Here is a 19485-nt window from a genome sequence, read left to right as displayed (position 1 = left end):
TACCTTGGTACTCAGAGATGTTAGGACTGAAGAGGGAAATCTTTGCCCTGGATTCCTCTGCTTCACCTGGCATGAGTCTGCTGCCCGCAGAATGCTTGGCGCCTACTGGGCATGTAAAACTTTCCCACCCCTGCCCCTCCCCAGTTTTCCTGCCTTTACTACTACGTCATAGCACGAGACTGCGGCCCCCGGCCCTTGGAGATCTGTGTATTAAGAAGGCTGGTAAGAGGGTCTTTTCCTTAAACCACCGCTGTGTCGTGGAGGCCGGCTTGCCCACCAGGCCCCCTCACTCAAGCCTTCCCTGAGGGTGAGCGGAAAGCCACGCTGTCACTCCCTGCCCGCCGCCCCCCTCCGTCACTAGTGTCTCTGGTTGGAGGGGTTGGGCGGTTTGGAGAGCCACGGGCCTGAGGGGGTGCTGAGCACGACTGGGACGAGGCGTTGGGCCCTCCTGGCAACCGATCCATTTAATGGAGAAGTTTAAAGAAGATACTTGATCCCTACGTGCCCTGCAGGGTCCTGAATCTAGGGCCAGAAAGCTTTGAAATCTTGGGGCCCCCGAAAACCCTTATTTTCTGGGATGTAAATGGACTTAACAGATGCTTGGAACCTTCTATCAGGGATTCTGTCCCGTCCGAGAGTCCGGCTGGGGGCCCCATGATAATGACCGTGCTCGCCCCGAGCCTGTCCTACAGAGCGGCTGGGGGCTTTGAGGGGAGCCTGTCTGGGGCGACGTTACCAGCCTTCACACCTTGGCTCAGGGGGCTGAGTCTGTGCAGCAATTTTAGCTGCTACACTTACCCTACTTGGAAGAACCTCTGTTTTTGTTTTGGGGGATGCAGTTTTGACTTTAAAACATAATCTATGCCTGACATCCTCCCCTTTCCCATCACGTCTACACAAGCGACTGTCCGCCTGGTGCCCCGCTGGCCCCTCAGTCCCTGGGAGACAATGCCTGGAGCGTGGCCAGCAGTGCGGCTGGAGGTGGGCAAGGCGCTGAACACCCGACTCTCGACTTCCTTCCCCCTCGCCCTGCCCTGGTCCTCCGTCCTTACAATGGGGGAAAGAGGGCCTGGCAGCCTCGGTGTCCCCAGCGGGGGTGGGGATCCCTGGCAACGCAGGGAAGGGAAAACTAGGGTAGAGCAAGTCCAGGGCCAGAAGTCGTTGCCAAAAAGGACCGGGAGGCGAGCCAGATCGGGGGCGGGTGCGAAGGGGCAAGCAGGAAGGGTGAGGACTCGGAGGCTGGGGCAGGAGGGGTGTCCTGGGGGGCACCGGGGTCGCTTGGGAGTGGGCAGACATGGGTGACAAGTGCCGTGATCACCTGAGAGACAGGCAACTGGGCGGGAGGGCTGAGGACAGCCTGCCTGAGGCTCCAGTGGGCCCGGTGGAGGAGCCCCAGCAACAGGCCCGGGCGGAGGTGCCAAACAACCCCTCGGAAAGGTGCGGCTGGGGACAGAGTGCGTCAGCTGTCTTGCAAGTGACCTGGGCCACACGCAGCTCCCCTCCTGGGGAGTGAGCCTTCGGAATGGAGGAGGCCTGGGCTGCTGGTCTCACCCACCACGGAAGCCAGGAGCCAGGCGCAGGCCCTGCTCGCTCTGAGCAGCGGTGGGCACGTGGGCAGCCCGGCTTGGGGCTGCAGGGCTCGGGGCAAGCGGGGAGTGAGCGGGCGCTGCCCTGGAGGCACTCCCAGTCTGGAGGAGCAGACAGACTGGGCCCGGAGGGGCTCCTGCCAGGCCTGGGGCAGTCTGCAGGCCTGCACAAGGCTCCCCGGGGGCCTTCCAGGGAAGGAGAGTGAGAAGAAGCCCGCCAGTCTGAGACTGGGGAAAAAGACCTAGAGGCATAAAAGCCCCCTGCTGGGGGCACTTCGCCAAGTAGCTCCTCTCCTGGAGGGTAAGGCGGGGAGTGAGAAGTGCCCAGAAACTCGGCTGAGCTCCACTGGGGGCTGGTTGGGCTGGGCTGGGCTGGGCCTGGCCGGGCCTCTGGACACCTGGACACCCCTGAAAGATGGGCGAGTGAGGATGAAGTCACAGGATCCCAGACATTTCCTTCCCCTCCTGTGTCCCCGCAGACCCCAAGGGCACTTCCTTGCAGCTGCAGGCTCCAGCCTCCGGTCAGGGAGAGCAGATGAGGAGGGGGCTAGGGGCGGCCTGGGGCTGGGGGAGGGGCGTAACATATGCAGAGCGGGAGGAGAAAACAGAACCCGAGGCTTCCCTTGGATGGGGACACCTTCCCCATGGAGCAACAGCCCCAGAGACGGGGGCAGCTGCAGGCTGGGGGTGGGCCGCATCTGCTGTGCCTGCGGAGGAAACCGGGGCATCTCTCCGAGGGGAGAAGGCCGACGGGGCAGGTGGACAGCCCAGAGCTGGGGTGTGGCGGGGAGAGGGCCCGGGTGCAGTGTCAGGAGATCGTTGTTGGCAATGGGTCCCCTGTCCCTGGACCAGGGTAGACGTGCTCCGAGGGGCATGTCCAGAGGGAATGGCTTCTGTGGAGGGGAAGCCAGGCCGCGAGGCATCAGCGGCCTGAGCCCTGCAGCCGGGCTCCTGCTGCCGTCCCCACACAGGGCCGGGGTGTGGCGGGGACCTCAGCAAGGCGGGCTTCATCATGCTGCCTTGTGCGCCTGGATCTGGGTGTGTGCCTGGGCCTGGGGGGCGCTGCGGGGAAGGCTCTGTCCGGACTGTTCGGACTGATCGAAGGGCCCAGGGACAGGGGCAGGAAGTCAGCCGGTCAAGTTCAGAGGGAATCTCGAGGAGGGGTTGCATCATCCTATGGCTTTAAGGATTTGCTGGAGGGGGGTAAGAGAGAGAGAGAGGCAGGGGACACCTAGTACTAGTGCCGAGGGGGTGGCTGCTGTCAGTGCTCCACCCCTGCCCTTTAGGGTTAGGGTTAGGGGTAGCCCTGGATCATCTAGGCCCTTTTAGCCCATTGCCCTTCCTCTGGCAGCACCAGCCCGAGCCCTGAGACCTCTCCTGAGTGGCATCCAAGTGGATTCCAGCAGGACAGCCACAGGCCCCTTTGGGCCATTAATCCCCTGGGTGGCAGGTGATGGGGGTGGGAGGCAAGATGTGGGTCCTGGCAGAGACCCAGCCATGAGGCCTCAGAGCAGAGGCCTGACCCCTCAAAACCATCAGGACTTGGCTCATTCAACCCTCGTCCTTGCCAGGAACGTGAGGGCCCGGGGCTGCTGCAGGGAGACCGGGGTGTCCCCGGAGTGTGCCCTCAGGCAGTGAGGCCCTCAGGCCCCGTTTCTGAATGTGGCCCATCTGCCACCCTCTCCATCCCCACCCCCCACCCCACACACACACATCAACCTTCCATGGAAAACTGTACACTGGCAAACAACAGCCCTCCCGGGTAGTATTTTTACACTATACAAAAACATGTCCACACCTATTGTCTTCTCTGATCCTGGCTGCATCCTGTGAGGTAATAGGGCCAGTGTACATTTTTTAACAGAAGAGACCAAGGCTCAGAAAGCTTTTTTTTTTTTTTTTTTAAGCATTTAGCCCTGGGCCACAGGGTCAGTGCAGGCCTGAACTGAAGGTCAGGGGGTCTGACGTATGCCACTCAGTACAGTCAGGCGTACGGTCGGGTGCTGTTTGCCCTTTGAGCCTTGCGGTGGCCCTGCAGTGTCCCTGTCCCACCGATGGAGGGAATGAGCCCCCAGAGTCCGGGCGACATGCTCAGGCTCACACAGTGACAGTGACAGGGGCCTCACGTCCTGTCTGACTCCACATCCAGTGTTCATGCCGTGGTGCTGGCAGAAGGACCTTCGGTGCCCCGGTGGGGACAACACCTGCGGGCACAGGCCCCTGCTCCCCGGCGACACCGGCTGTGCTTTTGTGGACAATGTTCGAGTGACTTGGAGGAGACAGGAGCCCCTCCCCAACAGGCTCTGGGGAGCAGGGAGGTGAGGTGGGGACCGAGCTGAACCAGCTCTGTCCCTCAGGGCAAGTCTGAGTCCAGATCTTACCCTGAGGGGTGGGCACAGTGGAAGTGCTTGAGGACAGAGGGGGCCCCAGGTGTGGAGGGTCAGTGAGAGAGAGGCAGGAGGGGGCCGGGAAGGCCCCGGCCATGCCCAGCAGGGCCTCTCCCTGCTCCTGCTTACAGTCAGGGGACACGGATAGACTCACATTCAGGCCACCGGGCCACAGAGAAGCAGGCGGGGTCCTGAGCAGATGCCTGAACCGACCAAGGGGCCCCTGTACCTGCCAGGGAAGCAGGCCAGGTGTGAGGCAGGGCCCTATGCCAGGGAGGGTATTAAATGAGCTTCCAGCTGATTTGCATGTCCTAATTAACCATAAAATGAGCCCCAGGGGCAGCATTAAGCTGTCAATTCCTTGCTGCTTACTTCCACTAGCCACCGCCCCCCCCCCCCCCGCCAGTTCCCCCGCTGCCCCACCCCCGCCCCACATGGCTCAGGCCGCAGGCATTCCCAGTGTCCCCTTCCCTCGGCTTCATAGGAGACAGTAGGAGACAGTCTCCATCACGTTGGTGGTCACGGCAGGAGCCCCGGGGTGGCGGGGGGAATGAATCGGCCGGAAGCTTTCATGAGCAAAGCCTGACGTAGTGAGGAGGCTGTACATCAGCTCTGTCACGGCCCGGCGAGTCTCCCCCACCGGGAGTCAGCCTTCCGTTCCCCGGCCGTGCCTGGACCCACCAGGACAGGCTTTGGCATTGTCGCCCTTGCCTTGGCTTTGGAGCAGACGCGGACAACCGGTGGGGTCGCGTGAGAAGCGCAAGGCTGGCCTGGATGGAACTGTTTCCATCCCAGCTCTGCTGCCGTAAGCCCGGGCGGGTTGCGACGCTCCTCGGAGCCTCTCCACGTGAAACGAGAGTCGCAGAGCCCCCTGCGAAGTGCGGCAGGGAGGATGGGAGGCGGACACGAAGAGGACGGTGCCCGCGACACCGGCTGACAGCGCTCAGTGGTGTCGCAGCGAACGTCAGTCCTGATGCTTTTGTTCTGGCCCAGGTTAAAACGGAAAGGAGTTTTCTTTCCCTTGAATCCTTCTTTCTTCCCACTGGGCGCCCTTGAGGCAGGAACTGGGTCCTTTCCATTGCTCAGTGCTTAGTTCCTATTGCAATGTCTGGCACTGGGAGGCGTTCGTGACGTTTTGTTCAGTTGGTCTGAACCGGCCCACAAAACTGAGGAGTTACCTGTGAGGGGCCAGGAGGAGGCTTGGTTTCCTGGTGAATCATTCCCGACTCGGAGCTGGGGCCTCCCTGAGTAATTAGCCGGATGGCGCCTCCTCTCAGGATGCAGGGAATCAGTAGGTGGAATCTTCACACTCACATGTTCTGCACACTGCCCCCCGCCCCGCCCACTGCCACCAGCAAAGGCAACCGCAGCCCGCCATGCTCTGTCCAGGACTGAAACGTCCGAGCCCTGGGAGCAGAGGCAGGAGCGGCAGAGCACGCTGCCCCTGGGAGGGCCGGAGAGACTGGGTCTCAGAGCCGGACAGCCTCCTGCCTCGAATCCTGCTTCTTGCCATTTGCTGAGAGCGCGATGGTGGTACCTCGGCCCAGGGGCATTCTGAAGCTTGAAGGACATGTGCCTGCGGCCTGGCAAACAGCTCTCCCCGGGGGAAAAAAGTTGGGCCTTTTCCTCTTGGAGCTTCCGTCACCCGAAAACACACACCTATCGTTTGATTGCATGGGAATGTGGGAGTGACCCTAACCACCCCCAACTCGAGCTACAGAGCTGCCCAGGCTAAGGCCCCCCTCCACCCTCCACTCCCCTGGGGGCCCAGGATGCAGGAAGAGCCTCTCTTGTTATTTTTCTTCTCCAATTTGCTATTAATGCTCTGAGGGCAGGAAGGCGTCTTGCCTCTAATTGCAGCTGTCACCTCCCATCAGGCCGAGGGCAGATCAGGCGGGAGGGGTGGGGAGGAGAGGGTGCGCCCTCCCAGGCTGCCTGGCCCAAACAGGGACCTGCATTGTCTGTCCCCAGCCTGCAGGCTTTCCCGGCCAGAGTAGGCGGGCTGGTGGCTGCCAGGGGGCGGCTGGGGTGGCCTCACTCCTGGGCCACGCGCCACCACCACCACCGTGGCTGCTGGAGCAGAGCTGTGGCTCGGGGCCCTGCCCCGCCCCTGGGCCGGTTCTGGGTCAGGTGGGAAGATGAGGCCCTGGACTAGGCCTGAGCAGAGCCAGGCCAGCGATGGAGCTCGGGATTTGAAAATGAGTGCTTCTAGCACCCGGGCATGCCTCGGCCTCGCTGGGGAATGGACACGTTTTGTGTCCTGGGTGGGGGTGCAGGGCCTGAGACTGGGTGTTGGGGGGCCGTGTGCGCGTGGCTCCAGGGCCCAGCTGCCGCTCTCAGTCCTCCCTGGCAGGACCGCCGGCGTGTCCCTGGAGGGGTACACCTCCTCTGCAAAGTGGGGCCAGCACCTGCCTTACTCGCTCACTTATGAAGGAGACAATGAAGATGAAAAGGCTTTCCAATGTGCTTCAAGGTGCCACAAATATTATCTTTCCTGTGGTTTTGGAAAGACAAGGGGCTTCCCCAAGTATTCCTTACACCCACACTCCTCATTCAGCCATTTCTCAGGAACCAGGGACCGGCGGAAAGCCCAGAGGCAGCGGGCACCGCGGGGGTGGGCGCTTGTCCCTCTGCTCTTCCACTCCCAGGGCGGAGGCGGGGGTGGGGGGCTGCGGCCACAGCTGTGCCTGGGGCAGCGCTTCGCCAGGGGAGCAAACAGTCCTGGGGACACGAGAGAGGGGGTCTTTATTGGGGGCCCTGAGAGAGGGGGTCTTTATTGGGGGCCCTGAGAGAGGGGGTCTTTATTGGGGGCCGCTCTGGGAAGCCTGAGGCCGAGCGCCCTAATCCATGCAGAATGTTCGAATGAGGCCGTTGGGGGCTGTGAGGAATGTCAGACGGTTTCCTGGTCTCCTCCCCCTACACCCTCTGCTGTCACCTCCAGCCCCAAAGTGAGCCACACACACAGGCACATGGCCACCTCCCCCACCAGCCGGGCCCGCACAGCCTCTCCCCAACACAGGCTGTCTTTCCTGCTCCGGACATGCTCGCCTCCTTTCCCTCCTTCCTGGGGAAGAGGAACCTGGAGTCCGGCTTTTGGAAGCTGCTCCAGCCGCCGCCCTCCTCCCCAGGCCCAGCTCTGGGGCCTGGCCCTTCGGGTGCAGTCAGCTTTTGGCCTCAGGGGTTCAGACCCAAACAGCGGTGTTGATATCGAAGCCCGAGGGCGCGGCCTCCAGGGCCTTGGGGCAGCCGCCAGAGGGGCTGTCGCCGTGCCTGGGCTCCCCCGATCCTGGGAAGGGGAAATGCCCAGAGCCCTTGGAGTGGCTCCGCTTCTTGACCTTCTGCGAGCGTCCGGCTCTGGGCTCTGAGGCCGTGGGTGTCACCCAGCCTGGTTTCTCCTTCAGCAGCCGGTCCCGGTCAGGCCGCACGCTGCGCAGGAACTTCCTGAAGATGTTGGCTGTCAGGGCGAACCTGCGGCCCAGCTCACGGGGCTGGCCCCTCTCTCCTTGGGGCTCCCCTGCCTCCCCGGGCTCGCCCTTCTCCCCGCCCTTCTCCAGTTCCGGCAAGTCCAGCCAGTTGCCCACCAGGTCTGCAAAAACGTTGTCTCCCAACACCAGAGGCTGTCGGTTCCGGCCCCGGGACATCAACGTGGAGGTCCAGTCGTCGGGTTCCGCCAGCTCTGGCCGCTGCCGGGCACAGCTCTGGGGCTCTGGTGGCTGTGTCCTGGGCCGGGCTGCCAGCTCCCTCCCCCACACACTCCTGGGGGGTGGACACCTGCTGCTGCTCCCATGAGAAGGTTGGCTGGAGGGAGAAGGGACAGCAGGCCTGGCGGGACCTCGGCCACCCTCCCATGGAGGGGGCTCCGGCGGGGGCGTCCCGGGACCTCCAGGGCAGCCTGGGGCAGGACCGCCCCCAGAGATCTGCAGCTGCTCCAGGGCGGTCTGCACCTGCAGCAGCTTCAGTTCCTGCAGCGCCCCCATCATGCAGTTCATCTGGTCCTGCAGGCCGTCGCCCACTTCCTTCATGGACATCTGCGGAGGGAGGGGAGAGCCAGGACGGTGAGCCGCGGGGGCCGGGGTGGGGGCTGCCCCTCACCGCCCGAACGAGATCCCCCTCCCCCAACGCACGCTTCCCGTGTCCTCGCAGCCTGCCAGTGACCCTGCCCGGTCTATACAGTCTAGTGCAGGGCAGGCCAGGGCGGGGAGGGGACGGCTTTGAACACGGGGACGGCCGCATGACGGAATAACAGTCACAGCCACTCGCTTGCATGGCAGGTGCTGCCGTTGCTCCGTGGGTGGATGTGCAGACGCGTGTGTATAAATTAATCTATGTTTAACCTGCCCGGCTACCCCGTGAAGGAGTGCCTAGTTCTGTCCGCATTTCACAGAGGAGGGAACGGAGGCCCTTAAGTAACTTGCTCAAGATGACCCAGTGAGAGGTGAGCTGAGATCAGTGTGAGGGCGCACGGAGTGGCGGTGGGCACAAACATCTGTCCCCTCTGGCGTCTGTGCCCCTCTCCACGCCCCCGAGCCTTCCTGAGATGACGATGTTGACAAGGACAACGACGCTTTACTGTGTAGCAGGACTGGCGCTGAGGGCTCCGCACACCCCACCTCCTTTCATCTTTACCTGTCACTGTTCTCGTGTGAACAAGCGAGTTAACCGTGGTGGGGTGAGGCCGCACGGCTCACAGGGCTGGACGCGGTCAGACACGGCACATCTCTCTCCAAACCCAGTCCCAGCTACCCAGCCCTCTCTGGCTGGCTGGCAGCGGGGGCTGGGCTTGAGGAGGGCTCTGTGCCGCCCACCCCGCAGGGGGGATGGGGGGCAGACAAGGTCGGGAAGCGGAAACCCTTGCCCAGCTCTCCCAGTCTCCTCTCCCTCCAGCACCTGTCCTCTCCCAGCTGCTCTTGGACTTGGCTCCAGGGCTCTTCCTGCCTTCTTGGCCCACTTGGCGCTGCCGCCTTGGCCAAGAGTGGGGACATTGGGGGCCAGTTCCCCAGCCCCTTTGTGGGTGTCTGAGGCCCGCGTCCCGGGTGCCAGCTGGAAGGGGCTGAGAGACGGACTTGGGTGAGGGCCGAGTTGGGAGGCCGGGCAGGGGATGCTTCGGCTGATAACATTCACGAGGTTCCCGTGCCCAGGCCCAGGCTGCCTGGGTCCCGCCAGCTCCCGCCCCAGATCTGCTCAGGTTACCAGTGGCAAACCTCCTGTGCGGGGACCATCTGTTTCTTAAGCCCCCCAGAGACCCGTGGGGATCATCTTACCTCCCAGCCTTATCCTGATGCTCGGAGCTAAGCCCACGGGGTGGGGGGCGGAGGGCTTGGGAGCACAGGACCAGGCCCTGCAGGGCCACACTCTCAGGCTCAGGGTCAGCCCTCCCCTGCCACCTTGGCCCTGGCTGTGCAGGGGGCGGGGGGCAGGAGCTCCTGAGCCTGACAGTGCAGGGTGCGCCGTCCCTGGGGGCGAAGAGGCCTTGGCTGAGTGGGGCAGTGCCCCACTCGGCATCTTCCCCAAGACACGGCAAGAAGTGGTGGTTCGGGGCCCCGGCCGCCCTGGGATCGGCCCCTGTCTGGACAAGCACGTGCTCACGGGGCCACCGCAACAGCAGGAGACACAGCCTCTGGGGTGGCTGCGCTTACCGGTGGCCCCTCACTCCGACCTCTTCACTTCCACCTCCCTGACCCCTTCCTCGGGGGAGGCAGCTGGGAAGACCCAGAGCAGAGTGAGAGGAGATGCTAAGCCCTCAACCAATGCCCCCAGGCCTTTCCCCCAGCAAACTGCTCCTCTGGCTTCCCGCTTCCCGCCCTCCCCCCCACCCACAATGCCTTCCTCCCCACCCCAGCTCGGACTGCAGGGCCGCGTTTGGCTTTCCCGCCCAGTGCCCCGTTCCTGTCGTCCCAGGCCTCACGTCTGCCTCCCCACCCTCTGAAATGCAGGAGCCGCCTAGAAGGCCTTCCAGCCACCAGACGGGTCTAGCCCCCCCCCCCCGACACCTCTGGTCGCGGCACTTACCCCTCAGCTTCGGGTCCCCACCCCCAGGGGCGTAGCCATGCTCCTGTCAGGCCTCTTCTGTGCTGTGCGATGTGCTCCTCCCTGTGTCCTGCAACTCCTGTCCCTGCCTGTCCCCGCTCCTCCAGGTGTCTAAATGCTCCATCACTCAGGCAACATTTGTTGAGCATCTACTGACTAAGGCAGGGACTGAGACCTCGCCGTGTCTACCCAGAAGCCCCTTGCACTTGCTACGTACCCATAAAACACATATTGTGTACCACTGAATACCCCAAATCATCCCTCCAGACTGCTTGCTGCCTCCAGACAGGACCCCCCTACACAGGGAGAGGGGGCCATGTTTCAGGGCTTCACCTCGCCAAGAGGCAAGGAGCCTGAGCTTGCCGGCTTCCTTCCAGAGCTGCCCACGGCCCGGGTCGGAGGCAGCGGGAGGAATGAAACGACCCCATTCAATCGCGTCCAGTATGGAAAACCCTTCAGAAATAATGCTGACATTTGGTGCCTTTTTCCAGTGAGAATGAATGTGTGGGTCCGTATGCATTCAGCGCTGCCCATAAAACAGAGGCCCCATTTAGGTAAACAAGAGCTGAAACGACACCCACATGGAAAATGATATTCTGCAGTGGTTAAGATCTTGGGTTCTGGAGACCAATAGAGGAGGGTTCAAATCCCAGCTCTACCAGGTAATAGCTGTGTGATCTCAGCAGGTTATTTAAGTGTCCTTTTCCAATTTCCCTATTCTTTACCATGGGAATAACACTTCTTCCCTCGCACAGCTTTGGAGGGATTGGGGTGGGGGGGGGCAGCATGTGACCTCGAGTGGCCTAGAGGGGCATTGGGGCTGTTATCTTAATTGAAGACTTCCTAAGAGCCTCCAGAACGTTTCTCCCTCAGTGGACTGTAAGGCAGCGTAGGGACAGGATTCCATTCTTCCACCTGGTCTGACCGGGAGGAACGCACCTCTTGTCCTGCCCCTCCTCTCCCACCCCCATCCCTCATGGTGGAAGGAGAGGGGAAGGAAGGGGCCGCCTTGGCATCCTCCCGCCCGTTGTCAGCCAGCCCGGGAGGCCCGAGTGTGGGAACCGGCAGCAGGAGCATCAGCTGGGTCCCCACTGCGGGGCAGCTGCCTTTCCCACCCTCGAGGGGGATGATGTCACCCCTGGAGAAAGAGCCAGGGGCAGGCTGCTGTCTTGTCCGGAGCGTGGGACCCTCTCAGATCCCAGGGTTTCTCCTTCCTCAGGAACGGAAGAGGGAGAAGAGACAGCAGCGTGGTGTGGGGCAATGGAGGAGACCCCGGGCCGGAAATTAGCGGCCCCAAATCCCAACCCGTTCCTCTCTGGCCTCCCAGTGGCTCAGGTCCTTGGCTCAGGACGGGGACCAAATCACACCCAATGGAGTCCGAGTGGGAAACGATCTAACAGCCACCTCCATCTTTCTCTCCTGAGAACTTCCCTCTCTCCGATCCCAGGGATGCTGGTGGGAAGCCTTTCTGAGACAGGCCACAGAAGGTCCCCCCACGCTCCTCACATCCACCCTCCAACCCACCCCATGTCCATCTTCCACCGCTCGCCCTTCCTGAGCCTCCAAATATTGCGTTCTAAAATTTGCCTTCGCCTCAGAATTTAGTCTCTCTCGCTGTGGCTGAAACCAGCCCGGTCCCTCCCTGTGCTAGAGCCTGATGCCGCCAGGCGCCCCCTGGGGTTTGCAGGATCCCCGAGCTGTGGTCTGAGACCCCGCCTGGGTCAGGCTGACTATCTGGGCCACATGACGCTGGGTAGGCTCACCAGCCTTTTGCGCTTCAGGTTCTGAGTCTGTAAAATGATAACGCCCCCCGCTCTGTGGGGGTGGTAGCACTGGCCCGGGCCCTCTGCGTAGCCAGGACTGGTCTCACAGCTGCACTGGGAGCTGGCAGTGGCCAGGCCGGAGATACGGCTCAAGGGATTCAGAACTCGGGAGCCGAGAGGTTCCGTTTCTTCCCAAACATTCTTCCCTAGGCTTCCCTCGATTTTCACCGTATCTACATACGGCCTAGTCTCTTACTTCATATTTTATCGAAATCTACTGTTTATAGAAGTATTTATATAGAAACTGAGATGAAGTGCGTATCGCCAGCCAGAGGCAGATGGCCACTCTCTGAAGCTCGCTGCGCCGGGGAGCCCCACCCAGCGTCCCCTGAGCGCCCCCAGTGGAGACACGGCACATCTGCAGGCCGACCGGGCCCCCAAGCCGGGCCCTCCCTCCAGGCCAGCAGGCTTTCTATGTCATCGGCATCCCTGACTTCTCAGCCTCGTGGGATTGTTGTGAAAAGAAACCAGGACGGTCGGTGGGACGTGCAAAGTTACCATCATACAGGGAGAAGAACATGAAGTCTTGGAGGAACTCCAAGACCCAACTCAGTTCATTTCCAATGAAGGCGTCTCTTCCCTGAATCATCCGAGGAGGGGAGAGAGACTGGCTGTCTGGGGCTGAAGGGGGCGATGTGGCTGGGAAGGGACAACCCCAGCATCCTGGACCTCGAGGCCTGAGCCCTCGAGGGGTAGCGTGGGGTCCGCTGTCCGTGGGCAGCAAGCCCCCTGCTCCGGCACTGGCTGGGCCCGTGGGGCATGGGAGGAGAGGGGGATGGGAGGGCATCCTCAGGACCCTTCCCAGGCCCTCGCCTAGGCCCCTGACGGGCCCCACAGCTGTGCTCTCCGTCCACCCGTCTCTCCCTCTCCCGGCTCAGCCGGAACCCTCTGCCATGGGCTCCAGCTCTGCCCGTGGACCTGGCAGTGCGCCTGCCTCGCCCCCCCCCCCCATTACTCACCAGGCTCCCCACACTGTTCCTTTCAGCCCTTCTGGAAGCTAGAAGGAGGTTCAGGGCCGGAAATGGGAAAAGCCCTGCTCTTGCCAAGTGGCCCATTCTCCAGCCCAGTGAATGGGGACCTTCACAGCCCCCGGCTCTCGGCTGGAACGCTCCACAGGAAGGTAAAGTGGAAAGTTTGCCAAGACCCGGAGAGGGAGAATGGGAAAGAAAAGAGGAAGTGTAAAATGGATGAGCCCACTCTCCCAACTGAGTCATCTCGTGGGGGCCACGTGCCCTGGCAAGAGGCAGGCCGACCGAGAAGGGCGCCCAGTCTTGCCCCTGCAGCAGCCTCTCCGCCTCACCGAGCACTTCTCTGCAACCAGCTTCAGCTCCTGTCCCCGGCAGTCAGTCAGTCCAGTCCCCTGGGCACCCAAGGGACCTCGAGATTTTACCTCCCTGTTCTCCTTACCAGCTCAGGCCTTCAAACTCTCCTGCACGGACTCCTCTCCTAGGCCTTTACCTCATCCTTCTGCCTCAATTTCCTCCCTCCCCATGGCCACCCCACCCTACCCCCTAGAGCCCACGGCGTGCCTCATCAGCGCGTCCTGCTCTATGTGCGTATAGAAAGGGTCAGGCTCTTCAGCGCGGCATTCAAGGACCCCATCGTCTGCTCTCAACAATTCTTTCAACCCTATTGCCCACTGTTTCTCCGCACACGCCCAATGTTCTAGCCAAACGCAAGAGAGTCTTCAAACACGTCCAACTAGACGGTCTTCGAACATCCTCATTACTTGCATCTCTGGGCCTTTTGCTCACGTAGTTTCATTATCTGCCTGGAAATCTCTTTGTCTTCTGCTCACATCCCTATTTATCCTGTGAGGTCCAGCTCAAATGCTACCTGTTCCACGAAGTTCTCCCTGATCCCCCCGCTGGAAGCCACCTCTCCCTTCTCAGAGCCCGGAACTGCGCTCCTCGCGAGCCCGTTCCTCTAACTGCATCAGAGGTTTGCATCCGTCCCCCGGCTCGGAGGGAGTTCTGCACCCCGACTGGCGGATGGGAATCCTGGTGCTGCTGCTTGTGAGCTCTGTGACCTTGGCCAAGCCTCTTAACCTCCCTCGTCTCAATTATTAAACAGGAACAATGGAAGTACAATTTCTTAGTGTTGCTTCGGCAATTAAATGACATAATACATTATACGCTTGTCATATCAAAAATGGTAATATTGATAAATGTTATTATCTCTCTTATTAACTGTGAGTTCCCTGAAGGCAGGTTGTGTCTCTGTTTATATTTATAACTACAATGTTTATATTTATAACTACAGCACTAGTGTGTGGTAAAGTACCTTAAACACAGTATGAACTCAGTGGACGTGTTCCGCGAATGAATAACTCATACACCCCAGTCTCATCATTCTATGATCAGGAGTTTATCACATGCCTACCACATACCAGGCACTGTGTTACACGCTAAGGACATACAATTGGGGAGGCACTTTACCTCCATTGTCATTTCATCTTCTCAGTAGCTGTATAAAGTCAGTATTCTCAAAACCCCGCTTTACAGATGAGAAAATCAAGGCCCAGAGGTTACGTCATCGGCCAGGGTCACAGAGCCAGGATGTGAGTTCGGGCCACAGCTTTTCCCACTGACCCCCCTCTCCCCCCGACACACACACACACTTTGTCTAGTCCAAGCTTTTCTTTGCCCCGGCTCTAAATATCAAGGGAGAATGCATTGTGAGGCCCTTTGCAAAGGCGTTTTTCTGCCTCTATATATTTGCTCTTTGGCCACCAAGAGCCCAAGTCTGTTCCCGCCATCTCTGCTCTGTCACGGTCTTTTCTCCTCCTTGTGTTGCCGTTGGGCCCCAGCCCTCCTCCCTATGCCAGAACCTCCTGAATGTGTGGCCACCAGTGGCTAGATTCTTGCCTCTAGGAATACCACGCTGTCCTGGGATGACCTTCCCTGGCCTGAAGGAAGTCCTTCTGCGGGTTCGCCCTCCCTCGGCTAGCGTGGGCCTTCCAAGAGCTGGCCTCCGTCAACCTCCTCCTCCTCCTCCAGGAAGCCTTCCCAGCCTGGCCGTACTCCATGAGCCCCCATCACTCAGCCTTCATGCGCTTCGTTTGCTCCGTACTGAGCTGAACTCACAGGAACGCCCTGCAAGCATCTTACATCTGCTTCCCCCGTGAGCTGTGTCTACCCCTTTGTTAGAAGCCCTCGAGGGAGCAGTATGTAAGGAACAGCTGGTTCCAAGGCCTTGTGTTCCAGGCAGGGCCCCTCTTTGGCGGTTGGAAGTGGGGGAGAGATGTGTTCCCTGCTGAGCAGTTGCGGCCCCCAAGCCCCTCATCCTAATGAAGAAGTGTGTCAGCTGCTGCTACTCTCCTGCCACATTTTGTCCCTGAAACCCGATCCCAGTTCCCTTCCAGGCAGGGCCAAAAGGCCAGCTCTCTAGACACGGACCATCAACGGAATTGAGCCAGGATCCTCAAACCTTCAGCCTCCCCGGCCGCCCCGTGCTCACTCATTACAGTGCAGACATTCTGCTTCAAGAAATTGGGGAATTCTGCCACTTTGGTTTTCAGGAACAGACTCTTCTTGTCTAGATTTTCTGGGCCAAGGACAGGGCCAGGGCGCAGGAGGGGAGCGCAGAACGCCCTCGACAGAGACCAGCTCACAGCCCGTCAATGCTCCCCTTTCCAGGCCTTTCCCCCGCAGAGTCTGCAGATGAGCACTTCTGGGAAGGAATTTAGTGGAATAAATGTCGAGCTTGACTGGTATGCCACAAGTGCCATTCCTGGGTACACACTGCAAAGCCAGTCCTCCTGGGCGGCAGGGAAGGTTCTGGCTGGGATGCATGCACACGTGTACGCACACACACGCACACACACCCGCAAACTCAGGACACAAACCGACTGTATGCCTTTCCTGCCTCATGGCAGACCTGAGGGACAAACAAGCCAACACTCTCCTATCTCAGCCACAGCTGGGCTGCACTGACTTCAATCTCCACGGCCCTTACAGAAGAAGCCACGGGCTGAGCGTGGGCTCACTCAGCTCTGCCTTCTCCTTCACTCCCATTGGGGAAACTGAGGCACTGAGCCTCGGCTTGGTGAACCAAGCACTGGGCTGAGGTGTCAGGGAGTGAACACGACTCTCATAGCTCTGCCTGTCACTCTGCTTGCCATCTCCTTTCTGGGCAGCTGGCAGAGGGGAGGGGGGGGAGCCCCGTGGGGGGTGGCGAGGGTGCGGAGCTCTCCCATCTGAGTGTCATTCTGGGCCCCAGGCCAGGCGTTTGGCTTCCTCTCCAAGAGAGTCAAAGGCTGGAACTGCTCAGACAAAGGGCCAAATGAAAGCTCAGGGGGAGCTGGGTGACTTCGGCCTCTCCCCTTCCTCTTCCTGGGGACTGGGGCTCCAGCCCTTGGCAAGAGAAGGTGCAAATCAAGACCTCGAGCTCAGCTCAGTGCAGATTCCTATTTGCCTTTTTTATTCTCCTGGCACCCACAGGCTCCGTCTTCCTCCCCTCACCGCCTCCCACCTAAGGTGCTGCAAAAAAATGCAAATCAGTAGGATTTTAAAATTCAAGCCCATGCCAGGAACACCCACAAACCCTCTATTAAGGCAGATCCTGAGGTGGGTGGTGTGGTCCCAGATTCCAAGCATAAAAAGAGGATTCTGTTAGATTCTTTTCTCAGCATGGGCCTTGGACTTCAGACATCATTTGTGCTGACCTTGACCTTTCTTTCTGCTATTGGACAAATGCATGGGAAAGGGCAGAACTGTGTCCAAGTGGGCGGGGCCAGCCATCCCAAACTGACCCGGGAGGTATGCAAAAACTTTGGGAGGGGACATGATGGAGACTCTTCTGTCCCTCAACCACAGACACATTTCTCTGGGTTACTTTGCCATCTATCACCACAAAAAAGGCCTTCAGGAGGAAGCATCAGAGAAGTGACCGTTGACCCAGCCGGGCAGGCCCTGCAGTGAGACCGACAGGAAGAGTGCCTGGCCCACTTGCCCAGGAAGTGCACTGAGGACACCTGCACCCCTCAGTGCCCACGCCCAGAGCTGGCCTCTGGCACAGCGGCCACGTCCCCTCCCCAGTGGGAAGTGTGGAGTCTGGGGAGCCACGGGCGGCTCTTTCTGGTCGAGGCCGGCTGTTGTGAGCCTGAGTGCCCCTGTCTCTGAAAAGTAAGAGGAGGAGGGGAGAAAAAGTGAGGCTAAGAAGTCCACTCCAAGTGACACGAACTAAAAGGGACAAAAAGAGGCAGAGGCGAAGGCACAAGAGAGGCTCTGGTGGACAGTCCGGCTGAATTCTGGTGGTTGAAGGAGCAGGGTGGCAGGTTGGGGCGGAGGGGTATGAAGTCGATGAGAATCCACCAGAGTTTTAGCAGCACCCTTCCCCTACCTGGGTACCCTCCTCCCCCACTGAGCTACTTCCAGGCCCAGCCCCTGCACCCACCCACGCCCCCGCACGCTCCCTCCGCACACCCCAAGCCCAGACCTGACATCTGGCTGAGCCTCCACAGCTCCCGCTCGCGATCTGCCAGGCGGGTCCCTCCTCCCCGCGGGGCCCTCCCTCGCCATTCCAGCTGCCAGCCCCCTCCCTGCTGGCAGACAAGTCCGGGCAGACAGCCGGCCCAGCGGGCCCCGCAGCCACGGCAGCTCTGCCAAGCCCGGCAGAGTTGGGGGCCCCAGGCGGTGCCAGCTCCCCTCGAGCGACCATCCCCGGCTGACCTCCTGCCCCGGGCAGGGTTCCGCCCTGCGCACCCTCCCCAGCGCCCCGACCGCCGCACGAACCCCCAATCGCCCAGAGCAGCCCGGCAGCCGGGCCCCTGCGTCCCGCTCTTTTCTTTCTTTTCTCTTTCCCTGTGTCTATGAGTTAGTTTGTTTTTGCTTAAAATCCCTTTACCTTTTACAATCCGTCCCCAACCGCGTCCCCCTCTTTCTGCACGGGTGCCTAGGTCCCACTCCGTCCGCGTGTCTGTCCGTCTCGGTGTGCGCCCTCTCCTCTCCGTAAGGGTCCCCGGGCACCTTTCCATCTGGGTTTGGTTAGCTCGGCCTCTGTCACTTGCTCGTGTGACCTCACTCACACACACACAATCTTTGCTTCAAGTTTCCTTGGGGCCCTTTACCCTCAGGACAGGCCCTGTCCTCTGCCCGCCGGTGCGCATCTCCCCTCTCCTCCCTGGCCTGCTTCCTCCCGCGCGCGTCCCGGCCCCCGGGGTCCGGCGGGGCCAGGTACAGATCGGAGGGAGCAGCCCCCCCACCCCCCGCCTCGACTCCCGCTCCTCTCTTACCAGCTCCTGTTTGAGGCGGCGCAAATAGCAGTCCATTTCCCCGCTCTCCTTTTTCATGCACCCATTCGCCGGGCTCGGCTCCACCAGAGAGTCCCGGGTGGGACTGAAACTGCGCGCTCCGCGAGCTGTTGGATCCCGAGACCCGCGCCTTTCGCAGCTCCGAGCGGAGCCTGCGGGACTTGAGCAGCTTTCCCTACTGCTGGCGGCGCGCGGCCCGCGCGGGGGGCGGAGGAAGGAGAGCACCAGCCTATGAGCGTTCAGCGGGGATGCCTTCAGCCAATCAGAAGAGCGCGCGGGGGGGGGTGCGGGCTGGGCACCCTCTGGTGGACCCCGCCTCTGGGGTGTACACCCGGCAGGGGCCGCTGCTCGTGGGGGGCTGGCCGGGGGACACCTGGTCCTGGCCCCCCCGGTGGGGGGCATAGTGACGCCAGACTGTACCGGCGCCCGCCAACAAAGCATATGAGCCCTGTTTGGTCATAATGAGAGAGCAGCGTCTCGCGGGGGGGGGCACTGGGTAGCGGCCTCAGAAAGAGGCTGAGTGCCTTAGTGTCAACTCCCTTTTGCCGAACTCCGATCAGAAAAGAAACACCCCCATCCGTCACCGCTCGGCAGCGCTTTTGCTTGTTTGTTTCCCCGGTGGTGGACTCAAAGGGGGGCTCTACCCCCACCTCCTAGTGTAGGGTCCCCCCAGCGCACGCCTTGCCGGTGGAGCAGGGGACCCGCCGCTCGGCCCTTTCACTAATTTACCACATTGAAGACTCAGCTGTCCTTTCGGCCAGGTTGTAGGTTGCAGGGACACCGAATGGGACAGGTAAGGTCTCTGCTCTCAAGAACTTACACGGGGGTGGGGGCGGGAGAAGGACGAGACAATTGCGTAAAAAGAAAACCCGATAATTTCAGGTAGTGATTCTTTATGAACGCATAAAACGGCGTCATGGTTGGAGGTGGGCAGGGAGTCGGGGAGCAGGCCTTTCTCGTTTCCAGGACCCAGGTGGCCTCAGTTACCCTAATGGGGAAGCGCTCTGTGAGGTTGGGGGAGGGAGGAGGACTCAGAGATGCTCGGATTCTAGTCAACAGGCACCGATGGGGGCCGCCGACGTGTGCGAGCTCCAGCCAGGCCCTGGGCGGTGGAGCCTCTGCCCAAGGACCCGGGAGGGGCCGCAGGCCGGCCCGCGCTCCTCCCAGCCGAGCTCGGATTCGCCCCGGCGGCCTCGGCGCGCGCCTAGACGCAGGTCCCTCCCCACCTCCAGCGCAGCGCCACCCAGCCTAGCCCGAGGGGGGCGGTGTGGCACGGCCCGAGAGTAATTAGGGCAATTAGCCACGTGTTGTTTCAAGGTAATTAATGAGGACAGTGTGCCACAGGCAGAATTTGGGGCCTCTGAGCGAGACAGAACCTCGAAGACCCCCGGAGGAGGCGCGAAGAGAGA

At 61.0% G+C, this 19485-nt stretch overlaps 1 protein-coding gene across 1 annotated transcript; it reads right to left on the bottom strand.

Annotated features, from left to right (window-relative positions):
- Positions 1–6878: 6878 nt before the first annotated feature.
- On the bottom strand, positions 6879–18149 carry INKA2 (inka box actin regulator 2). The gene is made up of 2 exons (XM_054564718.1): positions 18059–18149; positions 6879–8001 (listed from the first exon to the last, which is right to left on the bottom strand). The coding sequence occupies exons 1-2, from the start codon at positions 18113–18115 to the stop codon at positions 7156–7158; spliced, it is 903 nt and encodes a 300-aa protein (XP_054420693.1). The 5' UTR covers positions 18116–18149; the 3' UTR covers positions 6879–7155.
- Positions 18150–19485: the final 1336 nt, after the last annotated feature.

This window comes from Pteronotus mesoamericanus, unplaced genomic scaffold (assembly GCF_021234165.1).
Source record: "Pteronotus mesoamericanus isolate MK-2021 breed Mesoamerican mustached bat unplaced genomic scaffold, CSHL_Meso_final scaffold_99, whole genome shotgun sequence".
NCBI lineage: Eukaryota > Metazoa > Chordata > Mammalia > Chiroptera > Mormoopidae > Pteronotus > Pteronotus mesoamericanus.
The sequence above is the reverse complement of the archived record's forward strand: the minus strand, read 5'-3'. Positions and strand labels throughout refer to the sequence as shown.

What these genes read in the sequence shown, in the direction of transcription:
- INKA2 (XM_054564718.1), bottom strand. Translation starts at nt 18,115, where the DNA reads ATGAAAAAGGAGAGCGGGGAAATGGACTGCTATTTGCGCCGCCTCAAA. An exon ending in GCCGCCTCAAACAGGAGCTG is followed by an intron (nt 8,002 to 18,058) that starts GTAAGAGAGGAG and finishes CTCCCTCCGCAG; the next exon opens with ATGTCCATGAAGGAAGTGGG.